The 12,695-nt window shown below is 56.6% G+C and overlaps 1 protein-coding gene across 4 annotated transcripts in view; it reads right to left on the bottom strand.

The window, feature by feature from the left end:
* The window catches only part of LIG1 (DNA ligase 1), a 43,101-nt gene that overhangs the window by 26,317 nt on the left and 4,089 nt on the right, over positions 1-12,695 (bottom strand). The window contains exons 2-9 of one of the 4 annotated variants that reach the window (XM_043600429.1): positions 12,213-12,287; positions 10,079-10,162; positions 9,294-9,429; positions 6,424-6,550; positions 3,899-3,991; positions 2,030-2,128; positions 1,009-1,125; positions 740-815 (exon numbers count right to left, since the gene is read on the bottom strand). In XM_043600429.1, the coding sequence (XP_043456364.1) occupies positions 740-815; positions 1,009-1,125; positions 2,030-2,128; positions 3,899-3,991; positions 6,424-6,550; positions 9,294-9,429; positions 10,079-10,162; positions 12,213-12,229 (749 nt within the window). In that variant the 5' untranslated portion in view covers positions 12,230-12,287. Of the gene's footprint in view, positions 1-739; positions 816-1,008; positions 1,129-2,029; positions 2,132-3,898; positions 3,992-6,423; positions 6,551-9,293; positions 9,430-10,078; positions 10,163-12,212; positions 12,288-12,695 lie in introns of all 4 variants that reach the window. The other 3 variants (XM_043600426.1, XM_043600428.1, XM_043600427.1) reach the window with 3 other exon arrangements.

Here is a 12,695-nt window from a genome sequence, read left to right as displayed (position 1 = left end):
GATTCTCTCTCTCCCTCTGTCTCTGCCCCTCCCTTGGTCGTGCACGCCCGTGCGTGCACCCTCTCAAAATTGACAAATAAACTTTAAAAAAAAAAAAAAAGAAGAATTAACTGTAATCACAGCTTTTCTTTTTTTTTTTTTTTCCAACGTTTATTTATTTTTGGGACAGAGAGAGACAGAGCATGAACAGGGGAGGGGCAGAGAGAGAGGGAGACACAGAATCGGAAACAGGCTACAGGCTCCAGGCTCCGAGCCATCAGCCCAGAGCCCGACGTGGGGCTCGAACTCACGGACCGCGAGATCGTGACCTGGCTGAAGTCGGACGCTTAACCGACTGCGCCACCCAGGCGCCCCAATCACAGCTTTTCAAAAAATTCTTTGCGTGTTTTTTTTTTTTATTTTATTTTTGAGAGAGAGAAAGGGTGCAAGCGGGGAGGGGCAGAGAGAGAGAGAGGGAGACACAGAATCCGAAGCGGGCTCCAGGCTCCGAGCTGTCAGCGCAGAGCCCGACACGGGGCTCGAACCCACAGACTGCGAGATCGTGACGCGAGCCAAAGTCGGACGCCCAAACCGGCGGAGTCCTCCAGGCCCTACCGTAATCACAGATTTTTAAAGCTAAAAGAATTTTTGGTGATTATCGGTCTCGTCTTTACAGGGATAAAACCAAGAGAATTCGGACCCACTGCGCTACTCCCTTTAATGCCCTGTCCTCGCTACTCGACGGTCGATATCAACTCACCCTTTGGCCTCCTCCTTTCTAGGGGCGCCAGGTCCCTCTTCTTTCCCTTCTTTCTTGGTCGCCGGCTTCCGGGGGGCTGGGAATGAAGTCAGGAAACTGTGGGCCCTTCCTCCTGAGAGCCCCCACTGCCCAACTCCTCTCGGCCCATCAGGCCAGGAGAGAGGGGTCAGGCCTTCCGTAGGGCAGGGGTAGGGCAGGGCGTGCTCCGGAGAAAGGCCCACCGGCCTCCTCCCCGCGCGGCTGGGAGCTGATGGGCGGGAGACACTCACCGAAGAAACTGCTGACTGTCTTGGGAGCTCTGGGGGGAGGCTTAGCCTGGTCCCCCTCCCGTGCTTCCTGCTTTCCGGCCACCGCAGGCTCTGAGGTGCTGTCTGTCGGGGGCTCGGCTGCTAAAGCGAGACACAGGGTCAGCTGGAGACGCCAACATCCAACCCGAAACCTCATTTGTAACCCCAGGTCATTCTGACGCCCCAGGCGGAAAACGGCCCCCGTTCTGCCCCTTTTCTCTCCGCGTGTAAGTTTGGAGCCTCTTGGGCCTGAAGCTTTTGCGGCAAGTACTAAGGGTTCCGCTCGGCATCTGGCCTGAAACTGGAGACGTGATGCGAACGGCGGTAAAAAGAAATCTCAGCACGATTAGAAGAAAACACTCCCACTTCTCCTGCCGTTGCAGCAAATCGGATGCGATTTGTGTCCTCAGAATGCGCCCATGGTGTCCTTTCTCACACAGGAGTCTCACGGACGCCCAGTTGCGGGCTTGGGGTCTGGCCTGTGAGGGTAACTATACTGTCTGACTTCATAAATTCCCGCTCAGTGAGCAACACTTAGTACCTGTGATTTTGCAGAGATACAAATATCTTATCGGAGGACGCCCAGCTCTTTTTTCTTTACCCACACACACAGGGGGGAGATTATAACCGTAAGAACGGTAATAAAACCTACGACTCCCCTAGAATTTGCATCTTTTTTTGTGTTTGTTCATGTTTGAAAGACAGAGCACAAGCAGCGGTGGGGCGGAGAGGGAGGGGGACACAGAATCCGAAGCAGGCTCCAGGCTCTGAGCCGTCAACACAGAGCCCGACACGGGGCTCGAACTCACGAACCGCGAGATCGCGACCTGAGCCGAAGTCGGACGTTCAACCGACCGAGCCGCCCAGGCGCCCCTCCTAGAATTTGCATTTAAACAACACATTTGAGGAGCTATGTCATGTTGAAAATTAACTGGCCTCCGAAGGCATCCGACCCAAAGCCAGAGAGCCAGGGCGGGCTGGGGGCAGAGGACTGGAGACTCACGGGAGGTCTCTAAGTGCTCAGCGGGCGTCGTGGGCCGGTCCCCTTCTGCTTCCTCCTTTTGGGCCAATTCAGGCTCTGTGAGGCTTTCTGTTGGGGTCTCTGCTTTGGATAACAGACAGAAAAGTCAGATGGCAAAAAAGAATCACTCTGACTCCCCCAAGGACATTTCAAGTCCCGAGACGGTCAGCCCCCCGCTATTCCTGTGTGCCAGTCAAGCATATCTGTAAAGTGATAGGAGGTGTGACAGTCCGTTCTTGGTCAGCCCCAAGCACGGCAGGACCCCCAACACAATCCAAACCCTGTGTTCCTTTGCCTGGGCAACCAGACCTGGACACAAACAGCCAGTACCGTCTTAGCAACTTTTAGAATTATTCACCGCAAAATACCACCAGAAAGAGTCCCAAATGCATGTGATAACCTGATATGGGTAAAAAGTAAAAATTTTTCAAACTGATGGGGCGCCTGGGTGGCTCAGTAGGTTGAGCGACCGACTTCGGCTCAGGTCACGATCTCACGGTTTGCGAGTTTGAGCCCCGTGTCGGGCTCTGCGCCGACAGCTCAGAGCCTGGAGTCTGCTTCTGATTCTGTGTCTCCCTCTCTCTGACCCTCCCCTGTTCATGCTCTGTCTCTGTCTCAGAAATAAATGAACATTTAAAAAAAAAAAAAAAAAAAAAGCATGTGAACTTGAGAAAAACGTGCCTTAGTATCAAGAAGCTACCCGCCCTCCGGTGACCCCACGCACTAATGCTGGCTAAAAACGCACAATTCACACTACGAATGGATACCGACTAAAAATGGCCAACAGGAAGTCACGTGTGCCCCGGGGAAGTTGAGCCTAACAAACACTGCAGTGGCAAAGGCTATAACTGGTAGAATCTCACACGGGCCCCCAAATGACCAATGGATCAGATCTTTACGGTGGCATTCCCCCCCCCATTTCATATGCACAGAGCTGCAAGTCCCCCCCCCCCACCACCACAAGGTAGGATGGTTTAAGGTTCCAAGGGGAAATGGCGACATCTGGTGGACACTTCAGGAACTACTAGCTCGAGGTATCAGATTCCAGTATCCTTTGACCTCTATCCTTGGATTACCTTTCTACAAAGCTGGGCTTTCATTGGTGGCCATGGTAAAAAAAAACAAACAAAACAAAAACAAACAAAAAAAAAACCAACAACAACAACAACAACGAAAAACTGCACAAAAATCAATGTGGAACAGGAAACCAGGGGGGCAGTCTTCAATCGGATTCCACAGTTTGAGAAATTGTGCGGAGGACAGGAGACATCCTATTTAGTCACTGATCGTGACTAAGGACGGACCAAAAAAATAACTGCTTTCCCTTTCGATGTGCGCGCACCATTTTCTCCAACGCCCAGGTTTCTAGAACATAAACAGTCGTCTGGACGTAACTACTTAACGGACGGAGCCACTGAGGTCGTGGCCTGGTTGCGGGGGGGGGGGGGGGGGGGGGGCGGGGGGGCCAGAAAAAAAAAAATCACTGAGACACTAAGGGCGCTGTGAGAGGCTGGGGATCTCTGCTTCCTGATAAAATCTCTCAGGAAAAAGACGTGATAGAGAGGAAACGATTTTCCATCGAAACAAACAGAAGATAAAAATGGGCCAAACTGTGTACGAATTAACACTAAACTGAAGAGGCCCAAGGAATGGATTTCAAAATGCTCTGACAACAGTGATGCCTACGCTGGGGGTGGGGGGGTCAGGTTCTGACGGCCACATCTGGATCCAGGGACACAGGCATCAAATCGGGGATCCTAACACCCCGTCCCATCGGAGAGGCCCCCACCCTTCCAGATTCCCGCCATATACACACTCTCTCCCTCTCTCTCCCTCCTCCTGGTGACTCACCTTCTTCCTTCTTCCTCTTTGCCTCTCTGTCCTCATCCTTGCTCTGTTCTTCCAGGATATCCTGAATCGGCCGTTTAGGAAGCTGCTTCCGAGCTGGGAAGGAAAAGGGCACGGTAGGGCTGACCTCGCCGGCCTATCTGCCCCCCTCCCCAGTGAGCTCAGGCCCATCGGTGATGGGGGCCCCTGGAGAAGTCTCTGGAACCGCCCCCCCTTCTGCCCCGAGGCGGGCCTCATCCTTCAAGCTGTGCTGCCTCCTGGCTGTGTGACCCGGAGCAAGTTACTTAATTTCTCTGTGCCTCGCTCGTCTGCCTGTGCAGAGTGAAAACAACCCCCAAAAGTTAGTGACGCGGTGATGTGCTCGGCTCAGGACCCAGGGAGGAGGACTCTAGCAGACCCCCTCAGTGCCCTGCCTGCACCCCTAAGACCTGACCATCAGTGCGTGTCCCGGATGGCTCTTCCGGGGCCTCAGACGTCTGCGAGAGGCCAGGAAGCAACGGGTCCCGCGACGGGCCCTCGCTAGTGACTCCCGTACACCGAAGGAGCCACCATGAACGCCCATCTTCTCCCGGCTGGGCCGCCTTCCCTGAACCCCTCGCGGTCTGCGTTCTCTGTGCTTCCCAAAACAAACGACTCGCATTTGCACTCTTGTTCTGGAACTTCTGAGGCCGCTTCTAGAAGACCCCAAGCGGATGCTCAAGCGCGGTGAGGAATTCACCGAAAAGGCAACTGCAGTCTTTTTTATCGCCGTCTGTCACCTTCTCCCCGGCCTCCTGGACCCGGTGGCTCCTGCGCGTGGCCGCAGAGGGACCTGCTCTCAGCCGCGGCCGGCACGGTCCTCCTCCTCGCTCAGAAAGCCGCCCGTGTCTCCCCACCAGCCACTGAAGGATAGAGTCTTTGGATGTGGGCCCCTGTCCTACCTCACCTCTCTCCGGCTGACCTTCTAACTCCTCCCACGCCACATAACCCTTTCTTCCCACCCCCGCCCCCCGCCCCCGCCACCGAACTGCTGCTGTTCCCAGACACGCCACGCTGTGTCACGACTCCGGGCCCTGGCACGTGCTGCTGCTCGGTGGCCCTCTGGGGCAAGGTTCAGAGGTCATTACCTCTAAAAAGAATTCTCCAACCCCCCTCCCCCCAACCCAGGGCCGATCTCGGCGTCAGCCCTGAGCCACTCAGCTGTGTCGTCATGACCCCCCACTCCCGCAGCCCTCCCGTGGCGCCCCAGCACCCCCAGGATGGGCCCCGGGCCCCTGGCCCAGCACGTGCGGGCCTCCGCGAGCCAGCCCCGCTCTCCTGTCTCCCCGCGCACTGCCTTCAAGGTCTCCCTGCTCCCCAAAGTGCGTTTCATTCTCCAGAAACATTCCAGGGTGTGCGATCCCCGGAGCGCCCTCCCGAGGCCTCCGTACAGGCTGCTCTTGGCCGCGTGGCACAGTCAGCACCAATCCCTTTCCAAGGCTCAGCTCAAGGTGCCACTCCCCCCGCGCTGGCTCAGTTCTGAGCTCCCACGTACATACAGTGCCCTATTCCCACCGCTATTGTTTTTCTTTTTTTTTTTTTCGTTAAAAAAAAATTGGGAGGGAGCCTGGGTGGTTCAGTCGGTTGGGCAACCGACCTCGGCTCAGGTCACGATCTCGCGGTTCATGAGTTCGAGCCCCGCGTCGGGCTCGCTGCTATCAGCACACGGCCTGCTTCGGATCCTCTGTCCCCCTGCCCCCAACCTGCCCCTCCCCCGCTCGTGCTCACTCTCTCTCTCTCAAAAATAAAAACAAACATAAAATTATTTAAGGCTTTTGTACGCGAGTGTAATTAACATACGGTCTGTTAGTTTCATGTGTCACAACTGCGACACCCGTCGTCTGCCATCACACGAGGGTCTCTCACCCGTGCTCCCCCTGTATGAGACCTTCCTGATCCCTCAAGGGACACAGGTGCCCCTCCACAGGCCGACTTCCCATGGACCTTCTCCAGTGTCCCTGCTCAGTGTCCCCAACCCTGTGCGCTGAGCTCCAGCACACCAGGGCATCGGTGCCCTGAAGGGCCTTCCCACCGCCTCCTCCCGTTAACTCTCTTCCCTCCCCGTTCCCTGCTTGTTTTTCCGTGTCCTTCAGGGCTCGGCTTGGGGAATCTCTCTTCCACAAGCCTCCCTTGCGTCGTGGCCCCGGCCCCGTGCTCCCGCCGTGAGCTGCGCTGCCTCCACGATGGCGCGTCGCCACGGTTAGAATAACCAACACTTCCTGAGTCCTCACTACGGGCCAGGCCCAATTCCAAGCACTTTACGCCTATTTCCTCTGAACCTCTGTAGGGTAAATGCCCAGTTATGGTCATCTCTGTCCTACAGATAAAGCAATTGACGCTCAGAGAAGGTAAGTCATTTACCCGAGGTCACACAGCCAGCGGATGGTGAAGCCATGCTCTCAACCACAACATTAAGATCAGAGCTGGGACGAGGGTGGCCGCCTGGTGCAGAAACCCTCGCGTGCACAAAGAAGAGCCACGGAAGGGGCATCCTTCCTGTGTGTCCTTACCTGTGCGCCGCTTAGGGATCCCCGTTGGGGAGAGGCCCGCAGGAGAGGTGTTGGAGAGGGGAGGGCTGCCCTCGGGAAATGTGACAGGGCTGGGAGGGGAGACCTGTGGAGAGCCTGGGGCCGGCTTCTGGAAGGCAAAAGAAAGAGCAATTCTACAGTGAGGGGAGGAATAGGGGCCACCTCCTCGTCGAGGGTTCAGGCCCAGTTCAGGCCTCCTCCTCTCTTACCTGGGCCTCACTCCACCCTCCTGTGAAATTTCATGGTACCCGACTCTCCCCATCACGGACACTAATTTTTCTAAATGGACTCTTTTTTTCTCAAGTAGCGGAACTTTTGACTTTTAGCTAGGCATGTGATGGTCCAACTAAAAACCCCATTTCCCAGCCTCCCTTGCAGCTAGTGTGTCAGGAGTGTGAGAACCTCGCTTCCCAGCCTCCCTTGCGGCTAGGTCTGGTTAGGAGTGTGAGAACCTCGCTTCCCAGCTTTCCTTGCAGCTAGGTCTGGTCAGGAGTGTGAGAACCTCACTTCCCAGCCTCCCTTGCGGCTAGGTCTGGTCAGGAGTCTGAGAACCACACTTCCCAGCCTCCCTTGCGGCTAGGTCTGGTCAGGAGTCTGAGAACCACACTTCCCAGCCTCCCTTGCGGCTAGGTCTGGTCAGGAGCATGAGAACCACACTTCCCAGCCTCCCTTGCAGCTAGGTCTGGTCAGGAGCCTGAGAACCTCACTTCCCAGCCTCCCTTGCGGCTAGGTCTGGTCAGGAGTCTGAGAACTACACTTCCCAGCCTCCCTTGCAGCTAGGTCTGGTCAGGAGCCTGAGAACCTCACTTCCCAGCCTCACTTGCGGCTAGGTCTGGTCAGGAGTCTGAGAACTACACTTCCCAGCCTCCCTTGCGGCTAGGTCTGGTCAGGAGCATGAGAACCACACTTCCCAGCCTCCCTTGCGGCTAGGTCTGGTCAGGAGCCTGAGAACCTCACTTCCCAGCCTCCCTTGCGGCTAGGTCTGGTCAGGAGTCTGAGAACCACACTTCCCAGCCTCCCTTGCGGCTAGGTCTGGTCAGGAGCATGAGAACCACACTTCCCAGCCTCCCTTGCAGCTAGGTCTGGTCAGGAGCCTGAGAACCTCACTTCCCAGCCTCCCTTGCGGCTAGGTCTGGTCAGGAGTCTGAGAACTACACTTCCCAGCCTCCCTTGCAGCTAGGTCTGGTCAGGAGCCTGAGAACCTCACTTCCCAGCCTCCCTTGCGGCTAGGTCTGGTCAGGAGTCTGAGAACTACACTTCCCAGCCTCCCTTGCGGCTAGGTCTGGTCAGGAGCGTGAGAACCTCACTTCCCAGCCTCCCTTGCGGCTAGGTCTGGTCAGGAGCCTGAGAACCTCACTTCCCAGCCTCCCTTGCGGCTAGGTCTGGTCAGGAGTCTGAGAACCACACTTCCCAGCCTCCCTTGCGGCTAGGTGTGGCCAGGAGCCTCACTTCTACACAAGGCAACATAAGGGAAAATGATGCACACTTCCCAAGGAACGTCTTGCCCTCCTCACTGGCTGAATATCGACATTCACTTGGACAAGAGCATCCAGAGATAAAAGTAATGGTATAGACGCAGCCCAGGTCTTCAACACGGAGAGACTGGCACACTCATCCTGGACTTTCTGTGCTCATTAGAAAGAAACTCCTACCTCGTATCTTGGTTTCAAGTGCTGCTCTACTCATCTTACAGGGCCCCCTGCCAGTTATTAAGTGATCGCCCCTCAGCTCCTTCCCACTCTGCTGTGGCGCTGTGCATCACGCGGTGCCGGAACGGGGCCCGCGCCAGCGGGATCCAACTGACGGTGTTTCCGCCGCTCACGGGGCCTGCGACGTGACGCCCCACAGACACCAGCCCCCTCCGCCCGGTGCCCCTTCCTCAAAGATCTGACCAGGCCTTCAGGGCACCACCTGTAAGCTCAGAGACCCCGGCACCCGCCAGCCAGCGTCTGAAGGTCTGAACTTCGGCTCTCCGCTTCCAGGCGTGGTGGCTGCATCCTGCGGTGACTGCCCCCACGCTGCCTGAAGGAGTTCTCTCTTCACCCCTGCAGTCACCCACTTGAAAACCGCATTCCCGGTTGGCCATTCTCTGTATTAAACTCTCCGTTCCAACCCCTCGTGTGGTCTCCCGCTCCTCTTTGGACCCTCATGGATACGGGCCCCAAAGGAGTGTCGTGAAGGCTGCCAGTGACCCAACACCTCTTGCGTCTCTCTCCTGCTCAGAACCGGTCCAAGGATCCCCAGCAGCCCCAGGGCAAAGTCCAAGCTCCTGAAGGTGCCCCCGCTACTCCCTGGACCCCGTGAATATACTCAGGGATGTGGCAAAGGGCCATTCAGGCCGCAGAGGGAATTAAGGTTACTAATCAGCTGCCCGTTAAGTGACTTTTTTTTTTTTAACGTTTTATTTTTGAGAGAGAGCGAGCGAGCGTGAGTCGGGAAGAGGCAGAGAGAGAGAGAGAGACGGAGGATCCGAAGCAGGCTCCGCGCTGACAGCACAGAGCTCCGCGCGGGGCTAGAATTCACGAACCGCGAGATCGCGACCTGAGCCAAAGTCAGTTGCGCAACCGACTGAGCCACCCGGGCGCCCCCCCCTTAAGTGACTTTTAAGCAAGGGAGGGACGGAAGCAAATGTCTTTGGAAAAGACGAAAAGCCCTCTGACCTGCGGAGAGACCGCACGTCTGTTTTTGAGCCCTTAGTCTGTATCGTGTGTTACTCTCAGATATGTATGTGAACAGACCCCTCTTTACGCACAAGCCCTGGGGGGCAGGCGCCACCGGGAGCTGATGGGAATTATGGCTCCTCCCAGAAACAGCGGGGAGGCTAGCGGGGGCGGGGGGGGGGGGGGGCCTACCTGGCCTTTGGAGGGCGTGAGGGCTTCATCCTCCTCCTCCCCTTCACTGCCCAGGACCCGGGCCGCCTTCCGCCCTGGCCTCTTCACTGGAGAATCGTTCTCAGGCACCTCTCCGTTCCGTTCCTTCAGCGCCACCCTGGAGGGTGGAAAATGGAGGCGTTCCAGCAGGCAGAGAGGGGGTATACTGCCCTGAACGTTCCAGCGCCTTCCCTAAGTTTCATTCCCTCCCTTTCCTTTCAAGCATTTAACGGGCTTCTTCTGGAGGCCTCCTTCCCTACACTCTTCATCATCCATCCATCGACCACATCCTGCGTGCCCACCTCCTGTGATGAGCGATGCTGGGGAGCGGACGGGAGTCCCTGCCGAGAGCAGAGAAGGCCTCCCTTCTTCAGTCACACAAGCCCCTGGGATGTGGCGAAGGCCATGGCCTCTCGGCTAGAGACTATACTTCCCAGCCTCCCCTGCAGCTAGGCGCGGCCCTGTGACGGGTTCTGACCAACAGAATGTAAGGGGTAGGACTGATGCACGCAACCCGCTCCCGACTGCTCGTCCCCACGTTGTCTTACTGCTGGGACTCTCGGACTTGCCAACCGCCTTAACAACCCTGAGGTCCTGGATCCGGCCATGCCTGAAGCCGGACCTACCTTTGGACTTCCCAGTTATCAGAGACAAAAAAAATTCCCTTTAGGGCTCCAAGACATTCTGAGCGGGGCTCGAAACACTTAGAGCCAAGAGGGTCCTGATTGAGAGGAACAAATTCACCACATCCTAGCCCCGTTACCTACTTTGGAGGTGGCTCTGTCTCTCTGCTGGAGGTCTCTTTCTCCGGCTTTTTCGCTTTGCCCTCCTTCTTGGGGTGGAAAAATGACCTAGAGGAACACAGGAGGAGGGGAAAACGGGAATGAATACAGCACAAATGGGTCCTCGGATCGGTGCCCCGTTCTATTGCTTCCGACGCGGACTGCCGTCCCAGCACGCGACAACTCCCTTCGATAAGGAAAGTGACGCTCTGCCTGGGGGGGGGGGGCAGGGGCGGGGCAACGCTCTGCTTATATTTCCCATCCTGACACCCGACAGCCATGACGCATCCCAATTTTCCTTCAACAAGTACCAGCTAAGCACCTCCTAGGTGCCGGGGACCTGGCCGGGCCCCGGAGATTCGGCGGAGACCCAGACACAAAGCCCCCACCCCCGAGGGGTCGACACCCAGTAAAAGAGGCGATATTAAGTCGCTAAATATAAAATGTCAGGAGGCGGGAAGTGCTCTTATGAAGACAAACAAGGCAGGGCGCCTGGGTGGCGCAGTCGGTTAAGCGTCCGACTTCAGCCAGGTCACGATCTCGCGGCCCGTGAGTTCGAGCCCCGCGTCAGACTCTGGGCTGATGGCTCCGCGCCTGGAGCCTGTTTCCGATTCTGTGTCTCCCTCTCTCTCTGCCCCTCCCCCGTTCATGCTCTGTCTCTCTCTGTCCCAAAAATAAATAAATGTTGAAGACAAACAAGGCAAGGCGTCCCCTCTCCACTTGAGACTGGCTCGCCCGAGTGGCTGGCTTCCAGAGACCGGAGTCCTGAGCAGGGATGGTGGGAAGCTATTGGTGCAGGCACCTCGCCCACGCTCTGCCGACCGGGTGAGGGAGGCCAGTGTCACCGGGGATGTCCCGTGCCCCCTCCTACAGGGTGATGCCAGGCTGCTGCACGTCACTGCCCGTGACCCCAGTGACAACAACATCGGACAAATTTGGGGACCGTCTGCAGGCATCCTGACAAAGTCGGAGAAACCGTCCCCCAGAGTGACACCAAAGGGAACGGGGGAGGCGTGACAACGAAAGGGAATATGGGACTCCGAAACGCAGCCTGGAACAGAAAAAAGCGTTAAGGGATAAACCGTTGAAACCCGAACATGGCGTGGAGCGTAGTCAACAGTAATGTCCCAGAGCCGGCTCCTTCCTGTGGCCGACGGACGAGGCACGCGAGGCGTCAACGGTGGAAACCCGGGGCGCCGTGTGCAGGAACCATTCTAGAAGCGCCTGGGTGGCTCCGCCGGTTAAGCGTCCGACTTCGGCTCAGGTCATGATCTCGCGGCTCGTGAGTTCGAGGCCCGCGCCCGGCCCTCTGCTGACAGTGCGGAGCCTGGAACCTGCTTCGGATGCTGTGTCTCCCTCCCTCTCTGCCCCACCCCGGCTTGTGTTCGTTCTCTCTCTCTCTCTCTCTCTCTCAAAGTAAAACAAATAAACACTTAAAAAAATAAATAAATAAAAATAAAACCCGTTCCAGAATGGCTGACTTTAAAGCAGCCAATCAGTCAGCCGATCCAGCCAAGAAAGCCATCAGACACACTGTCCGCCCAGGACAGGCTACGCCCCAGATTTGTCGTCATGGGAGAAGAACGGAGCCTGTGATCTGTGACCTCCCAGGTCTCCGGGCTGGGGGTCCAGGACGGGGTCAGCCTAGAACCCATCCACTCCTTTTGGGAGGGGCCCCTCCACACACTCTCCGACTGGGACGCCCCCCTCAGAGTCCCAGTGAGAGAGTTGGGGCTGCTGATGTTTCAGGCCGCCCGTTCTTGGTGGCGGGGGCTGCCCTGTGCACTGTCGTCCAGCAGCGTGCCTGGCCCTTCTCCAGTAGATGCTGATGAGAAGCGCCCCCTCTCTTCCCCCTAGTTACGACGCTGCCGGCTGTTCCCTGGGGGGGCCGAACCACCGACTGCAAAACACTGGGTCAGCACTTCTGAACCCCGTGGCTCAAAACTCTCACTGTCCTACGCGTCGCGCTCCCCGTGTCACCTCCTGACTCTTGGAAATTCCAATTTGAAGAGTGACTTGTGTTCTTCCAGGAAAAGGCAGAGAAAGAGAGAGAGAGAAGAAAGAGCAGAGACCTTTAGAGAGTGTGGGACAGGGCGGGGTGGGGGAGTTGTTTCCTTACATGATACTCCGCTGCATGGTGACGTCCGAATTCCCTCTCCCCCCTCTCCTCCTCCTCTTCTCCGGCCAGATGTTCCTGAAACAGAAATCCCAATCGATGGTGAGAATACGGGTCGTGCAGAGACCGAAACACCCGGCCCTCCTTCTTCCAGAGAGAAGAAAACCCCACAAAGTCAGAAACATGAGTTCGTCCACCGAGATGAAACTCCCGTTTTTATGGACCAAAATGACTGGCTGGTGGGATTTATTAGCGAAGATGAAGTTCCGGAGGCACCTGGGGGGCTCAGTCGTTTGAGCGTCTGACTCCTGATCTCGGCTCGGGTCTTGATCTCGGGGTCCTGAGCTCAAGCCCCGTGTTGGGCGTGGAGCCTCCCAACAACAACAACAACAACAACAACAAAACAAAAACAAAAAAGAGAAGAAAAGAAAGGAAGTTGTGGACTGTACTATTCCATTTACACAACGTTCTCCAAATGACAAAACT

This window comes from Prionailurus bengalensis, chromosome E2 (genome assembly GCF_016509475.1).
Source record: "Prionailurus bengalensis isolate Pbe53 chromosome E2, Fcat_Pben_1.1_paternal_pri, whole genome shotgun sequence".
NCBI classification, from domain to species: Eukaryota; Metazoa; Chordata; class Mammalia; order Carnivora; family Felidae; genus Prionailurus; species Prionailurus bengalensis.
This window is presented reverse-complemented; position numbering and strand designations above follow the sequence as displayed.